The sequence below is a fragment of the Piliocolobus tephrosceles genome, chromosome 1, assembly GCF_002776525.5.
Source record: "Piliocolobus tephrosceles isolate RC106 chromosome 1, ASM277652v3, whole genome shotgun sequence".
NCBI classification, from domain to species: Eukaryota; Metazoa; Chordata; class Mammalia; order Primates; family Cercopithecidae; genus Piliocolobus; species Piliocolobus tephrosceles.
Genome location: NC_045434.1, coordinates 136,156,195 through 136,177,044, shown reverse-complemented (window position 1 = coordinate 136,177,044; position 20,850 = coordinate 136,156,195). Strand labels below are relative to the sequence as shown.

The 20,850-nt window shown below is 36.0% G+C and overlaps 1 protein-coding gene across 1 annotated transcript in view; it reads right to left on the bottom strand.

Moving 5' to 3' along the window:
* COL24A1 (collagen type XXIV alpha 1 chain) overlaps window positions 1-20,850 on the bottom strand; it is a 391,289-nt gene that overhangs the window by 249,858 nt on the left and 120,581 nt on the right. The window contains exons 15-19 of the mRNA XM_023207327.3: window positions 17,047-17,100; window positions 16,926-16,970; window positions 16,630-16,683; window positions 16,330-16,383; window positions 11,252-11,305 (exon numbers count right to left, since the gene is read on the bottom strand). Coding sequence (XP_023063095.2) covers window positions 11,252-11,305; window positions 16,330-16,383; window positions 16,630-16,683; window positions 16,926-16,970; window positions 17,047-17,100 — 261 coding nt within the window. The remainder of the gene's footprint in view (window positions 1-11,251; window positions 11,306-16,329; window positions 16,384-16,629; window positions 16,684-16,925; window positions 16,971-17,046; window positions 17,101-20,850) is intronic.

Here is a 20,850-nt window from a genome sequence, read left to right as displayed (position 1 = left end):
CACATAAATACAGTCAACTGATCTTTGACAAAGGAGCAAAGGCAATACAATAGAGCAAAGACAGTCTTTTCAACAAATGCTGCTGAAATAACTGGACATCTACATGCAAAACAGAAATGAATTTAGACATAGACCTTACACCTGTCACAAAAATTAACTCAAAATAGATCATAGACCTAATGTAAAATGCAATATTATAAAATCCTAGCAGATAATACAGGAGAAAATCTGGATGACCTTGGGTATGGCAATTACTTTTTAGAAACAACACCAAAGACACAATCCATACTGAACTTCATTAAAATTTAAAACTTCCGCCCTGCAGAAAACAATGTCAAGAGAATAAGAAGACAAACCACAGACTGGAAGAAAATATTTGCAAAAGGCACATCTGATAAAGAACTGTTACCCCAAATATACAAAGAACTCTTAAAACTCAACAATTAAAAAAAAAATTTTAAAAGGCCAAAGACCTTAACAAACACCTCACCAAGGAAGATATACAGATGACAAATAAGCATATGAACAGACGCTCCAAATTATATGTCATTAGGTAACTGCAAATTAAAACAACAATAGGGGCTGGTTCCAATGGCTCACGCCTTTAATCGCAGCACTTTGGGAGGCCAAGGTATGATGACTGCTTGAGTCCAGGAGTTTGAGACCAGCCTGGGCAACACAGTGAGACCTTGTCTCTACAAATAATAATGATAATAAAAACAGCTGGGCGCCGTGGTACATGGCTGTGGTCCTCCCTACTCAGGCAGCTGAGGAGGGAGGATCACTTGAGCCCAGGAGGTTGAGGCTACAGTGAGCCATGGTCACTCTACTGATCTCCAGCCTGAGTGACATAGTGAAACTCTGTCTCAAAACAAGCAAACAAACAAGCCCACCACCATCAACAACAAAACCCAATGTGGTGCCACTGCACACTCACTAAAATGGCCAAAATCCAGAACACTGACACGAAATGCTGGTGAGGATGTAGAGCAAAAAGAACTCTTACTCACTGCCGGTTGGAATGCAAAATGGCACAGCCACTTTGGAAGATAGGGAGTCTATTACAAAACGAAACATACTTTCACTGTGTGATCCAGAAGCCAGACTCCTTAATTCTACCCAAAGGAGTTGAAAATTTATGTACACACAAAACCCTGCACATGACTATTTACAGTAGCTTCGTAACTGCCAAAACCTGGAAGCAACTAAGATGTCCTTTAGTAGGTGAATGGATGAACTGTGGTATATCCAGACAATAGAATATTATTCAGTGCTAAAAAGAAATGAGCTATGAAGCCATGAAAAAACATGGAGGAATCTTAATTGCATATTAATAAGTAAAAGAAGTCAATCTAAAAAGACTACATACTGTACGATTCCAACTGCCTGACATTCTGGAAAAGACAAAATTATGAAGACAGTAAAAAGATCAGTGCCCATAGGTTGCTGGGGGCAGGGGAGAGGAGGGATGACTAGGCAGAGTAGAAAGGATTTTTAGGGCAGTGAAAATACTCTGTATAATAATAAAGTGGTAGATCATTACATATTTTTCCAAACCCATAGAAAGCACAACATCAAGAGTGAACACTAACACTAATGTAAACTGTGAACCTTGGGAGATAGTTATGATGTGTCAATGTAGGTTCATTAACTGTAACAAATGTACCACTCTTATAGAGGATAATAGGATCACCACAATCAAGTAGAATATATTTCAAGAATGCAAGTTGGGTCAATAAAAAAAAATCCATTAATATACCATATACATAGATCCAAACAGAAAAAATACATAATTATCTACATACATGTAGGAAATATAAAACCTTTAACCAAGTATATATATTTGACAAAATATAATAATCATTCGTGATTTAAAACATTCAGGAAAATATAAATTAATGGATATTTCTTTTTTTATTCTTTCTTTTTTTTGGGGTGGGGGGGTCTTGCTGTGTCGCCCAGGCTGGAGTGCAGTGGTGCAAAAACTTCACCAAAACATCTGCTTCCTGGGCTCAAGTGTTCCTCCCACCTCAGCCTCCTGAGGAGCTGGGACTGTAAGTACACACCACCATGCCAGGCTAATTTTTGTGTCTTTTTTGTAGAGACAGTGTTTTGCCATGCTGCCCAGGCCAGTCTTGAACTCCTGGGCTCAAGCAATCCCCAGCCTATCTCTTTAATGTAATAAAATATGAATATTCTAATCTTCATGACGGCATTTACTTTATGAGAAATCACTCTAAGGTTTCCACTAACATCAGGAACAGACCAAGGATGCTCACTACTTCTTTAACATTGTACTCAGGTATTACAACACAATTAACCATGAGAATTAACTTAGAGATTTAAGAAGTGGGAAAGAAGAACTAAAATGATCTCTATTTTAAAATTACATGAGAGCATGTCTAGAAAACTCTGGAAAATCAATAGTAAAACTAACTAACTAAAAAAAAAAAAAAAAAAAAGAAACCATTAAGGTAACAGGATATAAAATTAACACTGAAAAATCAATAGTCTTTGGACACATAAACAAAAATGTATTCGAGAATATAATGGCAGAGAAAATCTGTTTTACTATAACAACAAAAAATATAAAATGCTGAAGAAAAAATTTAACAAAAAATGTGCAAAACCTAAGGAATATTTTAAAACACTCCTGAAAAACACAAAGATGGATCTGAATAAATGAAAGACAACACCCCCACCGTTGTTCTCGAAAAGACTGAGTCAATATCCTAAAGATCCCAGCACTCCCTTAATTTGTAAGTGTAAGTTGAAGCCAATAAACATACTAACAATATTTGTTAATGAACCTAGATAAATTGATGTTAAGGTTTATATGGAAAAACAAGAAGGCAAGTGTAGCCAGGAAAACACTGAAAAAAGCTCAGAGGACTGAAAACCTTTCCAGACATCTCAACGCAACATAAAGTTTCTGTCATTAAACCAAGGTGGTACTTGTGCATGAACAGCAGCCACTCAGATGGAAGAGAAAATAAAGTACAGACATAGATCCAAGAAGTAGAAATTTAGTACAGTCATGTATCAGTTAATGATGGGTATTTGTTCTGAGAAATATTTTGTCAGGCAATTTTGTCATTGTGTGAACATCATAGAGTATACTTCCACAGACCTAGATAGTATAGTCTACTACACACCTAAGCTATATGGTATAGCCGATTGCTTCTAGACGATAAACCTGCACCGTATGTTACTGTACTAAATACTGTAGGCAATTGTAACACAATGGTATTTGTGTATCCAAATCTATATAAACATACAAATGGTACAGTAAAAATGTAGTATAAAAGATAAAAAATAGTACACCTATGTAGGGCACTTACCATGAATAGGGCCAGCAGGATCAGAAGTTGCTCTGGGTGAATTAGTAAGCCAGCAGTGAGTGAATGTGAAGGCCCAGGGCATTACTGTACACTTTTATATGACTGACAACACAGTAGGTTTGTTTACAACAGCATCACACAAAACATGTGAGTAATGATGTCACAAAAGCTTTATATGACATCACCAAGTGATACAAATTTTTCAGTTCTGTTATAATCTTATGGGACTAGGGTTTTATATGAGGCCCATCAATGACCAAAACGATGCATGCAGTGTGTGACTGCGTATGATATAGGTAGCATAATTTAAAATAAACTATGATACTGAAGCAAAGATAGACTGTGTAATGAATGATTATGGAAAAACTGATTAGCCATTTAGAAAAATGTGAAATGAAATACATAAATCACAACAGACACACACACACACACAAAACTTTTAATGTATCAGAGACTAAATACAAAAAGAAAACTAATCAAGAATCAGAAGAAAACATAGGTGATTTCTTTAAAACCTGGATATAGGAAAAGGTTCTCTAATGATGACTCAAAATCCAAATTCCATAAAAGATTGACAAATTTGGCTATTTAAAAATGTAAAGCTGCTTTCTGTCAAAAAACTCTACAAATAAAGTCAAAAGACAAGTGACAAATTGGGAAAAAATTACTTGCAATAGTTATCACAGGTAAAGGGCTAATTTCTCTAATACACAAATAATTTTAAACATCAGAGTAAAATGACCAAATACCTAGTAGAAAAATGGGCAAAAAACATAAATGGACATTTCACAAGAAAGATTATAAAACAGTCCTCAAACATAAAAAGATCTTCAGTGTCATTCATAGTGAGAGAAATGTCATAATTACAGAAATGTTGATAGGAATGCAATTCTTTCGGAGAAGAATTTGGCAATATCTAACAATATCTTCTTTTGACCTAGCAATCCAATTCTAGCAATTCACCATGAAGATGCACCTCCAACCATACAGAAATACGTAAGCACAAGTTTATTCATTGCAGGAGTGTTTGTAATTGCAAAATGCTGGAAACAAACTACATTTCCATATGTAGGAGAATGATGACTGAATAAACTGACACATCCACACAATGAAGTACTAGGAAGCTACAAAATTACATAAAGAAGAGCTCCATGAATTTATATGCTGTGTTTTCCAGGATATATTTTTAAGTAAAAAAAGCAGAGTGCAAAAAAGTATCTACACTATGTAACTTTTATGTAATAAAAAAGTATAAGAAAATACACATATATCTGCCCCTTAAACAAGCAAAACATACACAAATACACAACACACAAGAAAGATACACCAGAAACTACTGAGATTGGATACCTCAGGGGTAGGTGAGAACATTGAAAAAGGATAAGAGGATGAGGACCGGGCAGAAAAGTTAGGAGGGTAGTACACTTATCTAACTTTGTCCTATATGGCTTTGCCTTGTAGAATAATTTCTCTAACTTTTCTGGAAGAAAATACACAGTTAAAATTACTGTTTAATATAAGCATACTTTTAATATGAGTTTCCTCACACGGTTTTAAAGAAAAACGTATGAATTATTTTTCTGCACCTTTTAGTTACTCATGAATAAACTCAGCTTAACCACTAAGATTACACTACTCTAAAGTGGTAATGGTGGCGGCTATTGAGGAGGCTTAGCCCCTGATTTTAGCCTTATAGAATTTAACCTAATCACTCCGTGGAAAAATAATGATTAATAAATACAATTGCAAGATATTTTATGACTGTAAAATGTTGTCAACATGTATAATTAGTTCACTGGGCTAACTCGGATTACTTTTCTCTGTCTGTGAGACTATCTTCTAAGTTACCTGCCCTTCTCCTACTCTTATCATCTCAGGCTGCTTCATATGCTCTTGGTACTATAAAACTTGTGCTTTTTAATCACATTCACCCTGTACTGCAAAGGCAATCCAGTTCTCCTTCTCTGCTTCAGCTCCTGTGCAAATTAAATGTTAATGGAAAAAAAAATCCATAGCAAAGCCTATTAGTATCTTTCTTTCATCACTTTATTTTTAAAAACATTTATAGAATGCTATCTCTGTGTTATGCTATGCTGCAGTAAATGGTAGTAATAATTTTCCCAGGTTGCTAAAACAGAATGAGATGATAATTTCCATGCAGAGAACAAGGAGAATGTTCTGACTTCTTCGGTGATCTTATACCTTACTGGGTTGAAAACATTCTCATTCTGTTGGATAAAGGTTCTGCTGCCATAAAGAACAGAAAAATAAGATGTGGTTCTTTATTATTGCTCTTAATCACCTGTGGAGCAACCCCCAATGATTCTGATTCAGCATTTTTGAGATTGGCCCTGGGAATCTGTGTGTATTTTTTCTTTTTAATAGAGACAAAGCATCACTATGTTGCCCCAGGCTGGTCTTGAACTCGTAGGCTCAAGCAGTCTTCTCATTGTAGCCACCCAAAGTGCTGGGATTACAAGCATAAGCCACCATGCCCAGCCTTAAAAAAAAGTTCTACAGGTGATAGTAATGCCCAGGTAAGGTTGAAAAATCAAAAATCACTTTCTAGAGCTGGCATGGTTTTATTATCAAAAACTAAAATTACTATTCATTCAAATAAGTTCTCTGCCAAGATAAGTAAAATAATCTCCTTAAATCATCGCCCTACTGGCCGGGCATGGTGGCTCACCCCTGTAATCTCAGCACTTTGGGAGGCCAAGGCGGGTGGATCACGAGGTCAGGAGATCAAGACTATCCTGGCTAACACAGTGAAACCCCAGCTCAACTAAAAATACAAAAAATAAGCCTGGTGTGGTAGCATGTGCCTGTAGTCTCAGCTACTTGGGAGACTGAGGGAGGAGAATCGCTTGAACCCGGGAGGTGGAGGTTGCAGTGAGCCGAGGTTGCACCACTGCACTCCAGCCTGGGCGACAGAGGGAGACTCTATCTCAAATAAATAAATAAATAAATAAATAAATAAATAAATAAATAAATAAAAACAAAAAATCATGTCCCTACTTTCAGCACTGTTTCTCCCCACAGTCTTAGGTTCACTCAGCAGCCGGAGTAACCTTGGAAAAGCATAAATCAGATCAGATCATGCCACTGCCCTATTTAAAGTCTCTCATGGCTTCCTGCTGCACTTAGAACCAAATCCAAACTTCTCACTCTCCTCTGTGAGGGCATACATGATATATCCCCTGTCTACTTTTCCAGCTTCGTTGTATACCACTTTCCTCTTCATTCATTCTGCTCACTCCAGTTACATTGGCATTCTTTCTGATCATGAACTGGCCAGGCTTTTCTGCCTTGGGTCTAGATAATGTGTGCTGTCTTTAATTATGGTGGTGGTGGTAGGTGGCAGCTAATACATACTGAATGTTTCCTATTAACTACATGCTGAAGTGTTTTACATGAATTAATGTGTGTAATAAAACAACTTTATGAGGTTAGTACTATTAATATTTCTGTTTTACAGATGAGGAAAGGCCCAGGGAGTTGAAGTAATTTGCTCAAGGTACTCAGACTAACTCCTCGGTTCTCATTCAGAAGATGTTAACCCCCAAATTCTGTAATTTTCAGATATTATCTTAAACCTTTTATGACCTAGTTATTAACAAAAGCTATCATAGAAGTACATATGTAGGTCTCATCATTTTGGCCCCTAATAGAATTACTTTTACTGAATTATGCTTTCACATTATAACTTCCATCTATATTGAATAGTGGAAATGACATAATACAATGAATTGCTACCACCTTTTGAATAATTAATATATTCTAATCCAAAAGACAGGAGAATCATATAACTGATCATGTGTCATCCTTTTGGCAGTGGGAAGATCATATTCAAATCTGAAATCCCCTTACAACAAAATGTACAGAGCTTTGTGACTGTATTTCAGGCAAAATCCTCTTACATTTCAAACTAACCAAAAATTGGGCCAGGCATGGTGGTTCATGCCCGTAATCCCAGCACTTTGAGAGGCCAATGCAGGTGGATCACCTGAGGTCAGGAGTTCGAGACCGGCTTAGTCAACATGGCAAAACCCCGTCCCTACTAAAGATACAAAAATTAGCCAGGTGTGGTGGCAGGCACTTGTAATCCCAGCTACCTGGAAGGCTGAGGCAGGAGAATCGCTTGAACCTGGGAGGCGGAGGTTGCAGTGAGCCAAGACAGCACCACTGCATTCCAACTTGGGTGAAAGAGTGAAACTTTGTCTCAAAAACAAAAACAAAAACAAAAACAAACAAACATAAACCTTATCCAAAAATTACCTTAACCAACAACTCAGAAATTATTTTGTGATTCCGCAGTCACTCACTCACTTACTTTTCAAAGAGCTCCTGCAGCTCCTTTCTCCTGCACAGTCCCCTTACTCTTGAGATTTAGTCTCAAGACTAAGAAAACAGAGACTATCCTATTTACCTCTTTCAACTTCTTTCTTCTTTTGAAACAAATCCCTAGAGTTATGCTGTATATAACTCATTTATTTTTTACCTTCCTTGCTTTCAAGAAAAATGAATTTGTATATAAATTGTCCTCTAAATGTTGCTTCAGCTGCAACACTCAAGTTTTTATACTGATTCGTTCTCATTCACTTCTAAACATTTTCCAATTTCTATTGTGATATTTCTTCTCTCCAGACCATAAGTTACTAAGAATGTATTTTTCAGTCACCCAAAATGTTATTTTACTGACTTTTTATTATCAACTTAAAACTTTGCTGCACTGTAGACAAAGAATGTAGCCTTCCAGGAGTGAGTTTCCAGGTGTAGTATTTTTACACTTTGTTTTAATTCATCTATTACATTGTTTCATCTAATACCTTTATGCAGATGATTATATAAGTATGTATCTCTAGTCTACTTTTCTGAGCTTTAGACCTACAGTTTTAAGACACTTATTAGACTAATTTTCTATATTTCCTAAAGGCCTTTAAACCTTAACAGATTCAAAGCCAAAACATTATTTCCAGCCACCCTGAATCTCTTCCTTCTCCTCCTCCTCCTCTTCCTCTTTTGTTTTCTATTTTTGGAATGATGATGCACATTCTACCCAACTTTTCAAGCAAGAAGCATTAAAATTGCCTTTTATTCCTCTCTCTCACAACTGGAATGAGCTAAACTAATTGTTTTATGTGTTGTGAATTGTATTTTCTAGTTCTTTCTTTAAGCTATCCTTTCCTCTCTATTGTCACAGGACCTCATCATCAATCCCCTGCTCTGCTGCACCATCCTTCTAAATAACCTTTAGTTTGTCTCCTTGGCACCCCTCCTTCCCTTCTTCTCTTTTATCCTTTCCCCTGCTGCCTTGCATAAAGCACAAGCCTGATAATTCCATTCTCTTGCTTAAATATCTTTGGTCAATGCATACAGGATAAAGTCTGAATTTAGCACAATGCATAAGACCCTTTACCTGAGAAAAATTCATCCACTATACAAGCAGAAAGTTGTCAGGCTTGGTTTACTACTAAATATACTATTTAAAATTCTTGGACCTGCAAGTTTATTAAAAGCTTAAGGTTGAGAAGGATTTGGATAAAAGTGTTGTCTCATATATAGTTGCCTATGTACTATATTTTTATGATCAAGAAAAAGTTATGCTCCTTGGATTAGACCCTGTTTCCCAAAACAATCTAGCATCAGTTCTTGAGAGAGTACAGGTTACATTTTTAGCTCCATGAAAAAACTTAAGACAGGTGGAGAGGAAGGATTGGTACTCTGAAAAGGCTGGGGCTCAGGACCTTATGTTAGTGGTGCTGAAATCAGAGATAATGACACAATGTTTTCAGTGTTGATGGATATTATGAAATTTTAAAGGGAAGAGAGAAATAAAGAAACATCTTTGGAAGATCAAGTAGTAAGTGAAAACATGGCTTATGCATCCTTTAACCAAGCTTTATGAGAAAGAAGAAAAACGACTGAAAACCATAATGACAGCAAGAAGGCAACATAGACGTTTCTAGTGTACATATTACCTGTAACTGCAGTAATAATGGGGCAATACAGTCATAATAATAACCTTTAAAGATAATGAAAATTAAAATAGATTATTTACCCTCAGTATGACAAGAGTGTAAATACTATTCACTCTAGGAAAGCTTTCATTAAAAATAATTAAAATAAAAATTGTAGGCTCATATGGAGAAGCTTATACTAATCTGAAGTTTTAGTTTTAATTACTCAATTTCCTTGTTATCAGAATGCAGAGATCAATATACTACTGTATTTTACTTATTGTTACCTCTCTATTGATATAAAACTAAGTACAATGAAGTATCGAAGACGATTTCTTCTTCTTCTTCTTTTTTTTTTTTTTTTAAGATGGGGTCTCACTTTGTCACCCAGGCTGAAGTACAGTGGTGCCACCCCAGGCTCAAGTGATCCTCCAACCTCAGCCTCCCGAGTAGCTGGGACTACAGGTGTGAGCCACCAGGCCTGGCTAACTTTTAAAACCTTTTTTTTTTTTTTTTTTTTTTAAGCACCAGGGTCTCACTGTGTTGCTAGGGCTGGTCTCGAACTCCTGGACTCAAGGCGATCCTCTCACGTCAGCCTCCCAAAGTGCTGGGATTGCACCATGCCCAGCCTGCTTTTTAGATTTTTGAACTATCAATACCCAATGTGTTTTTAAATCATACAGTAAGTAAGAATAGGCATTTTCCAAAAAAAAAAAAAAAAAAAAAAAAAATCAGCCAACCCTGAAGGACAGCTGCGAAGCAATTGAAGTAGATCTTATGGTTTACAAAGAGAGGAAGACAGCATCAGTACAGCAGTAGTCTTAGAAACTCTGCCTACTACTCTGACACTATGACATTATTGCTCTAACTTATTTATTCTGATGCCAATTATTTTCTCAGCCTTCTGCTGAATCTACAACTCTGAATTAAATATGTATGTACACTGATATGCGTGTGCTTGTGTGTATGTGTGTGTGTGTAGACACCCACAGGCACACACATATCAATATAGGCATATATTTTTGCAACCAGAGTGAGCTTCAGAAGTTTCATCTCCATGTAATATAGCTTTGACTCATAGTTCTGACTCATAGTATGAGTTTTTTGTGTGTGTGTGTGTGTTTGAGACAGAGTCTTGCTCTGCCGCCCAGGCTGGAGTGCAGTGGCCGGATCTCAGCTCACTGCAAGCTCCGCTTCCCGGGTTCATGCCATTCTCCTGTCTCAGCCTCCCGAGTAGCTGGGACTACAGGCGTCCGCCTCGTCGCCCGGCTAGTTTTTTGTACTTTTTAGTGGAGACGGGGTTTCACCGTAGTAGCTAGGATGGTCTCGATCTCCTGACCTCGTGATCCGCCCGTCTCGGCCTCCCAAAGTGCTGGGATTACAGGTTGAGCCACCGAGCCCGACCATAGTATGATTTTTTTAATCCAAATGTTTCATCTCAGAAGCTTATGTTCTATATAGAATTTTAGAAACGAAAGCCACTCTGTATCAACCATTAAACCAAAGTTACAAATTTTAAAGCATATACAAACAAATTTGACATACGTACTACAGACTTAATTGTATTTGTTTTAGAATACTGTATGAGATTTCAATGATATATGGATATAGCAATAATTGGAAACATTTTGCATTAATAATTCAGTGGAGTTTCTTTCCTGAAATTTGGTTCCAAGTCCCAAGTACTTGTTATTAATAGCTGTGCAGAACAAATAAATCAGCTGTGATCCTAATCAGTGTGAAAATGTGGCTAATGTGTTTTTCTGTTTCCCTAGGATCTCTGTTGCATACCTCGTGACATAACAGAAAAATTTAGTCCAAACTATTTACAGAGATACAAACTTTAAAGAGGATCTTTCTTAAGCTTCCTATGTTTAAACATGTTTTACCAAACAAGTTTAATTTCCACCATTTTGTTTCAAATTTATTATCTTTCCACCAATATTTTACCTCTGGTCCTGGAGGGCCAGATGGTCCTTGGAGTCCTGGGTCACCTGTTTGGCCCTAAAATGGGGGGGGGGGGGAGGATCAAAGTATAAACATTAACTTAATAAACACAATTAAAAGAAGAAACAGGCATATGGTAAAGAAATAGTAGTCATTATATTATTATGTCAAACAAGGTTGTAATGACTTTTTAGAAAAATTTGTAACCATCATTACTGTAAAAGTTTTTAAATAAGATGTTTATGGGTTTAATATACATTCACTCAAGTGTTAGTGATATAAACAAATTAATGAGTCAAGTGCTCAAATCAAGAAAATATTGTGTGTTTATGCATATTTCACAGAGATAAGACAATAAAGCTGGCCTCAACAAGATAGGGAATTCTAGATGAGAAACTGCTTTTATAAATAACCACAGTCCCAGGGCTGTCTCTGAAAATTCCTCTCTCCTTTGATACTGTAAGTGGCCTGTATTAGTAATTAAGACTCACCCGGATTGAAATCCTTACTTAATCTCTCTAAGCCTCAGTTTTCTCATCAATAAAATAGAAATAATAATTATAGTAGTAACATTCTCAAAGAGTCATTGGAAGTTAAATTAGATAATATATGTAAAGTGCTAAGCAGAATGTCTAACATACGAAGTACTCATTAAATGTCAACCAATTTTACAATCATTATTCCTTCTCTTCACACCCTTGCTGCTTTCCTGGCTCATACACAGAATTCCTAGATTGTTTTCATCCTTTAATTGAAGTTTTGAGGATTCAGTTTTCATATCTCTGAAGCTAGTTTCTGAGATTCATGATAAAGATGTGAAATCAGGGTTAAAGGAGAAAGTGACAGGAGAGAGAAGTAAGCATAAAGACTGAAACTAGAGAAGGCTAGTGATGCTCTCAAGAGATGAAAGTTTGGAAAGGGAGGACAGTAGTCTGATATATCTATCTTCATAAGAAAAACTATTGCATTCATTATTTCTGTCATATTAAATTTCAAATTTAATTTAAATAAGCCTCAGATCACCTAAACTTGCAAGTTACAATATGGGACTGCCCATTTTCCAAAACCTAAAGCACAGTTTCCAATATGCACTTAATTCATTCTCAGTGCTGAGGTATCTGGACATAAAACAGGACACCATACAACTACTGCAATCAAACCTAGAGGAAGGCAGTGAAATACTATGGAAAGGCTCATTTAAGTTTCCCTTTCCAAATAAACAAAAACAAAATCTGTGATCCGTCAGAATCAGTATACTGAAGTTCTCAAAATGACAAGCCTCTCTCTTTAAAGAGACAGAGATAGGGGCGAGGGGCTCTCATTGGAGCCCTCTAGTGGCAAAATCCAAACACAAAGCTAAATTTCTAAGCAGGATAAAATAGCAATACCCTAGGGCTTTGTTTTCAGAAAAGCTAATTGACAATCAGATATTTAAAAAAAGAAATTGTGTAATGATTTTACTTGTTCTTCAGAATAATTCTTTGTTTTGAAAAACTTCGATTGCAAATTTCCTATGAATGTCAATTTTCCTTTATAAAAGCTGACATTTTAAGTAACTTATAAGTTACTTAAAGTTACTTATCTATAGATAACTAATATTAAATAAACATCTACAAATGACAAAAACCTCTAGCTAAAAAATGGATAGGGCATAACAATTGTGTTTGTTTTCTTGGTCTAAAGGGAAGTGTATTTACTGACAACCTCAGAGTGGTAGTTTTCTCTATTTTTTTAAAATACTTGTAGAGCAAAAGCTTTTCCTATTCAAGAACTGTACCAACTTGCCAAATCAGGACATTCTTTCTCATATCTTGAAAATATTATTTCACGTTACAACGTAGATCTACTTGGAAACAATATTAGTTAGTAACACCAACCTCTCAGGTAACAGAAAATTAAAAGTAGGATCTATAAAATAGGGAAGACATCCTTATGATGTTGGCATTCTTTCCATGACAGTAAACAAATATTTTAGGTAGGCATTAACTTATATAATTGAGTGTGGGAGTTTGTTTCTTAATATAATAACTGATTCTGCATAAGCAACTTTTCATCAAACAAGTGTGTCCTTCCATAAAAAGCAAAGTTTTCCTGGTCCAATATCTACAGTTTTTCCTCTAATAATATATAGAGCCAGGTGCAGTGGCTCACACCTATAATCTCACACTCTGGGAGACCGAGGTGAGAGGATCGCTTGAGGCCAGGAGTTTAAGACTAGCCTGGGCAACAAAACAAGACCCGGTTTCTACAATTTTTTTTTTTTTTTTTTTTAAGTAGCTGGGCATGGTGGTGAGCACCTGCAGTCCTTGCTACTTGAGAGGCTGAGGTGGAAGGACCACTTGAGCCCAAGAGTTGGAGACTGCAGTGAGCTGTGATGGCACCATTACACTCTATCCTGAGCAACAGAGGAAGACCCTGTCTCCGAAAACATTTTTTAAAATTAAAACAAAAAGATATAAACAAGTAATAGATACAACAAGAGACTAAAGACAAGGCTATCTCACTAGTTTTAATTCATGAATGCCTATCTTATCTTCGGCCCAAAGTAGTTTTCAAAAATTTGGTTAAGACAAATAAAAAATCAATTATCTCCCTATCAAAGTAATTCCTGCTGACATTAATTTTCTTTATTAGAACAGTGCACCAAGGTGTAAAACGAGTAAGTAAAAGACTCACTCTCACGGTCTCTTGCTCCCTGCCCTAAAAGAACATCATTAGCATTTATTGTGACTTCTTTCAGGAAAAAAATACTAAGGGCTTTAAGATAATGTGTTAAAGGTGAAATAGGCTCTCTGTCTTTTCTTTAGCTTACACTAGAGGAATATTAATAAGTACTATTTCTAAAAGAGAAAAACATCATAATCACAGGACTATACAGAACCTTACATATGATATGGCCTAACTTTCTTTCTTTCTTTTTTTTTCTTGAGATGGAATCTCACTCTGTCACTCAGGCTGGAGTGCAGTGGCACAATCTTGACTCACTACAACCTCTGCCTCCCGGGTTCAAGCTATTCTCCTGCTTCAGCCTCCTGAGGAGCTGGGACTACAGGTGTGCACCACCACGCCTGGCTAATTTTTGTATTTTTAGTAGAGATGGGGTTTCACCATGTTGGTCAGGGTGGTCTCGAACTCCTGACCTCGTGATCTGCCCGCCTCAGCCTCCCAAAGTGCTGGGATTACAGGCAGGAGCCACCACGCGTGGCCCTAACTTTAATTTTAAACATGAGAAACTGGTACCATGGTAGTTAAATACCCAAGGTTAAATACCCTAGCTAGTAGGTTAAGTGCCAGAGCTGGGACTAGAATCCAGGTCTTTGTCTCTCTAGCCAATGATTTTTTACTCCCATAAACGTGTTATAAATATAAATTTAATCAAAGAGTAAGGAACACTAAAATGGTTTGCCTTGTGTAAGCATGCTACTTGACTCTAGTTTTCTCAAAAAGTTAATTGTAAGGTACAAAAGAATAATACTTATATTATTTATTAGTTAATAGTGCCCTTAAAGCATGTATTGTATCATTTCATCCTATTTGGTCAAGGGATAGAAAACTGTCACATTATTTTTAAAAAAAAAAAGGAATATGTAAAAAAGATCTTATTTTGCCAATCACTGCACATCATTATATGATTTAAGAACCATCCTTGAAAAACAGAAGTAGTTTGTTAGCTTCATGATCTATTCTCATGATCCAGTTTACGCACTCTAGAGCTTCCGAGATTCAACTCAAGGGTACGAGGGAGGGTACATGGCTTACTAGGTTAAGCCCTTATGGCAATAAACCCAGGGTAAAAAACTAGTATAAGCAAAGGTCACCACTAACATTTCATCGAATAGATGCCAAAAATTGTTCTTTGGGTTAAATAATTCCTAAGAGATGTATATAAAATACTGTCACTGTTAGAAGTCACAAAGAACGGGGTAAAGTTCAGTAATTTAATACTGCTTCCTGAGATTAAAATAAATAAACAATCCTTAGATGGAAGGGTAGAGCTAGAGGGAGCACAATAAACTGCTCAGGAACACAACACTCTTATTTTTAAATGTATGTTTTAATGTGACATTAATAAATTATAATCCTATATGTATTTTTATATGTATAATCATCTCTATCTTTTTCGTAGAATTGAATCCTATATCTAATTTTTTCTATCTGTAATCACCTTTACCTTCACGGAGCTGTAATCAATATTAAAGTCCTAAAAGCATCTTAAAATATTAAACCCTAAAACAGTATGGCACAGTAGCTAAAAGCATAAACTCGGACATACCTGATTGTCTAGGTTTTTCTGAATGGTCACCTACTAAGTAGGTGGCTACCCAGGTGACCTTAGGCATTTTCTAACACTGTGTCTCAATTTTCTTAATATAAAAAACAGGAATAATAATAGTACCAACTTTGTAGGATTATTGTGAAGATTAATTTAGATGTATAGTCCTCCGAATACTGCCTGGTATTGTGTAGATAGTAAATGTTAGCTACAATAATTATGATTTTTAATGTTTAGAAATATATTGTCTAATGTTTTAATCATTTTATTTAAATAGTTCTAATAATTAAGTAATTTTAGATTTATAATTTTTTGAGTTTTATGTTAACAGCAATATAAGGTATCTTTTCCTTTCATCTAATTGATATCCAAGAGTTAGAAAAAAATAAGGATTTAGAGTATTTTGGTCCACAAGAGAGTGCAAACATGCTACCTTTTCTTCAGACTGTTTCCTTAATAAAACTGCTATTTTGAAAAGTTAAAATATTATTTAAGATGTTTTATATTTTCTGGCTTCAAAGCCTATTGTTTTAATTTAAATATTGTCTATAATAGATTATTCAGTAGAATAATATGACCAAGATCTTTAGGACTCTCAGAAACTTGGCTTTGGCCTAGGGTTAGGAGTAGAGGGAAGTCCAAAAGTCTATGGAATGTGAACTGAATACCTGAGGGATTTGCTATATTCTAAAACTGAGGAGACAAATGCTCAGTAGGCTTATACCCTACTTAGATCAACAGTGTCGAGACTCATGCCATGGCATGCAGTCTGTCAATTACAAAGAGCAAAGCAAAAGTTCAAACCTACTGAAGGCCCTGGCTTTCCTCTCATCCCTGGTGGTCCTGGCAAACCAACTGCACCCTAAAAGAAGAGAATAACAGAGAGAAGAGAAAGTTATTATAGCACAAAAGGCAGATATACTACTATTTACAAACTGCTAACAAATTTCATAAAGTATGCTAAAATATTGAGAAAAAGTTTCAAACAAGAACTTAAAACCACATTGATACCACATTCTAACACAAGACATGGATAAAATAATAAGCAGTTCTTTCTTTTGAATTTAACTTTTTCATATTTACATAAAATTAATGGTATAAACATTACCTTGTCTCCAGGATACCCTGGTTCTCCTAGCTCTCCTGCAGTGCCTTGTTCACCCTGGAAAGCACAATTTCATGCAAAGATACTTATGTATCACAAACATGGCAATATTATAAGAAAGTAAATATTCATTATAAAAGAATAATTTCTCTATTTTTCTTACTTCTGAGGAAAACTAATATAATTGATACTATACATTAGACTCCATAAAAACAAAATATTTCATAAATTGTGTTGACTGAAAAATAAAAGACAAATGTGATAAAAAATTATTTTTATAATATTAATATTTAAATCACCTTATCACCTTTGATTCCAGGTAGTCCTTTATTCCCTGAAAGACCCTGCAAAAAAAGGTGACATTTTGTGATATCATAGAGAGATTAAAGGGAAATATCCATTATACAAATAGAACCATACCACTGGGCCAGGAATTCCAACAGGTCCAATTGGTCCTTCAGGGCCAACACTGCCCTGAAAAACAGTAAGAAAGAAATGCACCATTAATCATTCATTAGGATTAGAAAGAAAATGTGGCAGAATTAATAAATTAATGAACCCAAAACAGTCATCTCACTAAGCTCCTACACGTGCCTTGTTCTTCAACAACTTATTTTCCTCTCTACATTTATAAATCATACCAATATTTCAAACTTTAGTGAAGTCTATCAATTTTCAGAAACCTTTTCATATTTGTCTAGTCCACAGAGATTCTTTCCTCCTTTGAGCTCCTATGATACTGTTCATGACATTTATCTTGCAATATTTCTCCAACTAGATGAGACCTTTAAAAACATTTCAGTGCCATGCTCCCAGGAAATAGTCAACAGATACTTCATTTGATTGTCTTAGAGTTTTATTTCACCCACTTATTCAGCCAATATTTATTGAGCAGTTACTATGTGTCAGACATCCTAATGATTTGACTTTATAATTTCCAATTTGCAGAATGAGAAAATTTATCATAATTTCAGGGATAAACTCAGAGGCAAAAAAAAGGCTATATCCTTCTGGGCTTATCTCATTTATTCATCATTTAATATCTACTAAGCATAATATGTACAAGACACTGTTGAAGAAAAAAAGAGAAAAAAGACATAATGTCTAACATCAATTTAATGCTCTAATTCCTCAGAAACACTACCACTATTACCTCCAGCAAGCAAGAGACTTAGAAAAAACTCTTTCAATATGTCATCTTAGAAAACAAAGGGCAATAGCAACATAAGGGTATGAAAGAAAAATTTGCAAAACAAAATGGCACTTCTTGGTGGTTTGGGATCAGTTATAATTTCTGTGTCATTGAGGTCTCATTTTTCTTCTTTCACTCACTACCTTTCTTTGCCTGGTTTCCTTACTACTCTTTATAATGGAAATCCAAGTTAGTTCAAACTTCTCTTTTTAGTTTTGAAATATTAAGGAACTCTTGAAGTTGCATTTGTGAAATGCCAAAAATGTTACCCCTTGTAGTTAGAATTCCAGTTTCATAGGATAGCATCCTAGGCCCTCTCTATCAGACCTCCATCAATCCTTCCGGTCTCCTTTCCTTCCATTGTCCTCATTTCCATTCCCCTTTACTTTTCCCTCCCCAAAATCCTCCATTCTAGCTGCAGTGGACATGTTCTCCCTTATCAAGTGCTCAGAACCTTTGACAAGACAGTTACCAGTACTAGAATGCCATTCTACTTCACTACTTAGTACACAGCACTGTACTTTTTTTTTTCTGCCTTCCTAGTCTGTGCACTTTGTGACAGCAGAAAAACATGTCTCATTTGCTTTTTTAATTTCCCAGACCCAACATAATAACTGGCAGATAATGATTCTGAAATAAAGTATAGAATGAATACTGAAGGGATTAATTTGAAATGGTGATTTCTAGAGCTCAATATCCCAACATAACAGCATTTCTAATTGTCTACATTTATATAATACAAATTTCAGAATGGAGAATATGACATCATATGGATGAGTCTTAAAGTCTGTGAAATATACCTATGATAAATTATTTCTAACATGTTTAATCCTGAAATATATAACACTGTTACAGGCAAAGGGTAATACTTTCCAACTTAACAGATATGCAATATTAATACATCATGCTTGTAATTTCAAATTATGTCAATAGGAAAACTTATGCTTATGATTACAGTGGGTAGTTTATTCAAAGTTCATAGCTTTAAAACTTATGATAGGTTAGAAAAATACAAAAATATCTATGTTTGGAAATTGTGCAAAAGTAATCCAAGAAAGTATGGAAAGGACTATCTTAACAAACACACAAAAAAATCTTTCTTTGTGTCCTGTTATTTTCTTCATAGATAAAATGATATTCTTAACTTTGTTCAGTAAGTATATTACTGGCATCTTCAGATGAATGTACTTTGTATGTATAATATCCTATTTTACTTTTCAGTGACTCTATAAGAAAAATCACCTAATGATAAGTATTGGGAGATATGAAAAATACATTATAATGAACTTAGAAAAATAAAGAACTATAAAGTAAAATTGAATACTATGGAATCGAAATTTCCAAGAAACAGCATGTCACAGATTGAGTGGAAATTCTAGTCCTGAGAAACTATAGCCTTCTGAAAGTAACTCAGTTCGCAGTCCTACAAAGGTAACCTGAAAGTCCTCAGCATTCCCTACCTACCAATTCATCTTCCATAAGAATGTGGAACAGACAGAAGAAATACTTCCATGCATGGGAGCTTTGCTGAGGGTGTTTGGGGTATCAGAGACAGAGGCGCCCCCACACAGCTCCTCTGAGAACTTCTGAATTAAAGTCAAAGAAATAGAGAGACCCAAAGGATAAGTTATTTATATTAAAAAGAGCAGTCACTGGCCAATTAATAAGAGTTCATATGAGTATACTGCAGAAAGGACTGTGAGTTCCACATGGTTCTTTTTAATCACACCCATCATACTCATACGTGATACACATTGTCCCTAGTCTAAGAAAGCATGTAACAATGATGACCAACTGCATGGAAAAAATAATTTAGTTAAAGCAATAGCATCTCTTATCAGAAACTATACCTGCTGGAAGGGAACACCTGAGAGGTAAAGCAGAGGCTGCTGCTCTGGGCAAGCAGACAAGTTGTTTACCATGCAATATAAAGGTTCTTCATAATCCTTCCCAATTACTTTCAAAACCTCAATTCCTTCCATTCTGCTCCCAACCCCCTACTTCCTATGCTACAATCCCACTACTCCTCTTTCCATTCCCAAACATTCATTTTCCCCCATCTTCTGTGTATCTGAACACAGCATTTTTGTATCTAAAGAACCCTCTTCCCCCTTTCACCCCACCCCATTCATATACAATCTTCAAGATATAGCCCCCAAAATATCTCCTTTGTGAAGCCTACTCTGACTTTCCAAGATAACACAAATTGCTCCTTTCTCAGTGGTTTTACATTTAATCCTCCATTATAGCAGCAATCACAGTATATGACACTACTTATTTTTCCTTCTATGCCATTAGATTATAATATTGCCAAAAATAGGAATCTTAACTTGTTCATATTATTAGGCCTAGCAGTTAGTTCAGCCATTTGGTAGGTGCTCATGTTGTTTTAATTTTAAAAAGTAATGAATGTAAAATGGAAGTAACAATAACTGCTTTATTTTACAACTCATTGAGGAGCAAATAAGATATGTATATGAAACTACTTTGAAAAGTAGAAATGACCATCTATATCAATTTAGAAGAGATGAGGACTACAAAGATGACTCTTACTATCTGATGGTTAATTCTCAAATGGTTTTTGGGCTGGGCCCAGGGCCTTGCTGCTTTGTGCAGTCTCAGGACTTGGTGCACTGCATCCCAGCTGTGGCTAAAAGGGGTCAACACAGAGCTCAGGCCGGTGTTTCAGAGGGTGCAAGCCCTGAGTCTTGGCTACTTACACGTGGTGCTGAGCCTGCAGGTACACAGAAGTCAAAAATTGAGGTTTGAGAACCTCTGCCTACATTTCACAGGATGTAGGGAAATGCCTGGATGTCTAGGCAGAAGTTTGCTGCAGGGGTGACGCCCTCATGGAGAATCTCTGCTAAGACAGTGTAGAAGGGAAATGTGGGGTCAGAGCCCCTACACAGAGTCCCCACTGAGGCACTTTTTAGTGGAGCTATGAAAAGAGGGCCACCATCTTCCAGACCCCGGAATGGTAGATCCACCAACAGCTTGCACCATTCACCGGGAAAAGCCACAGGCACTCAATG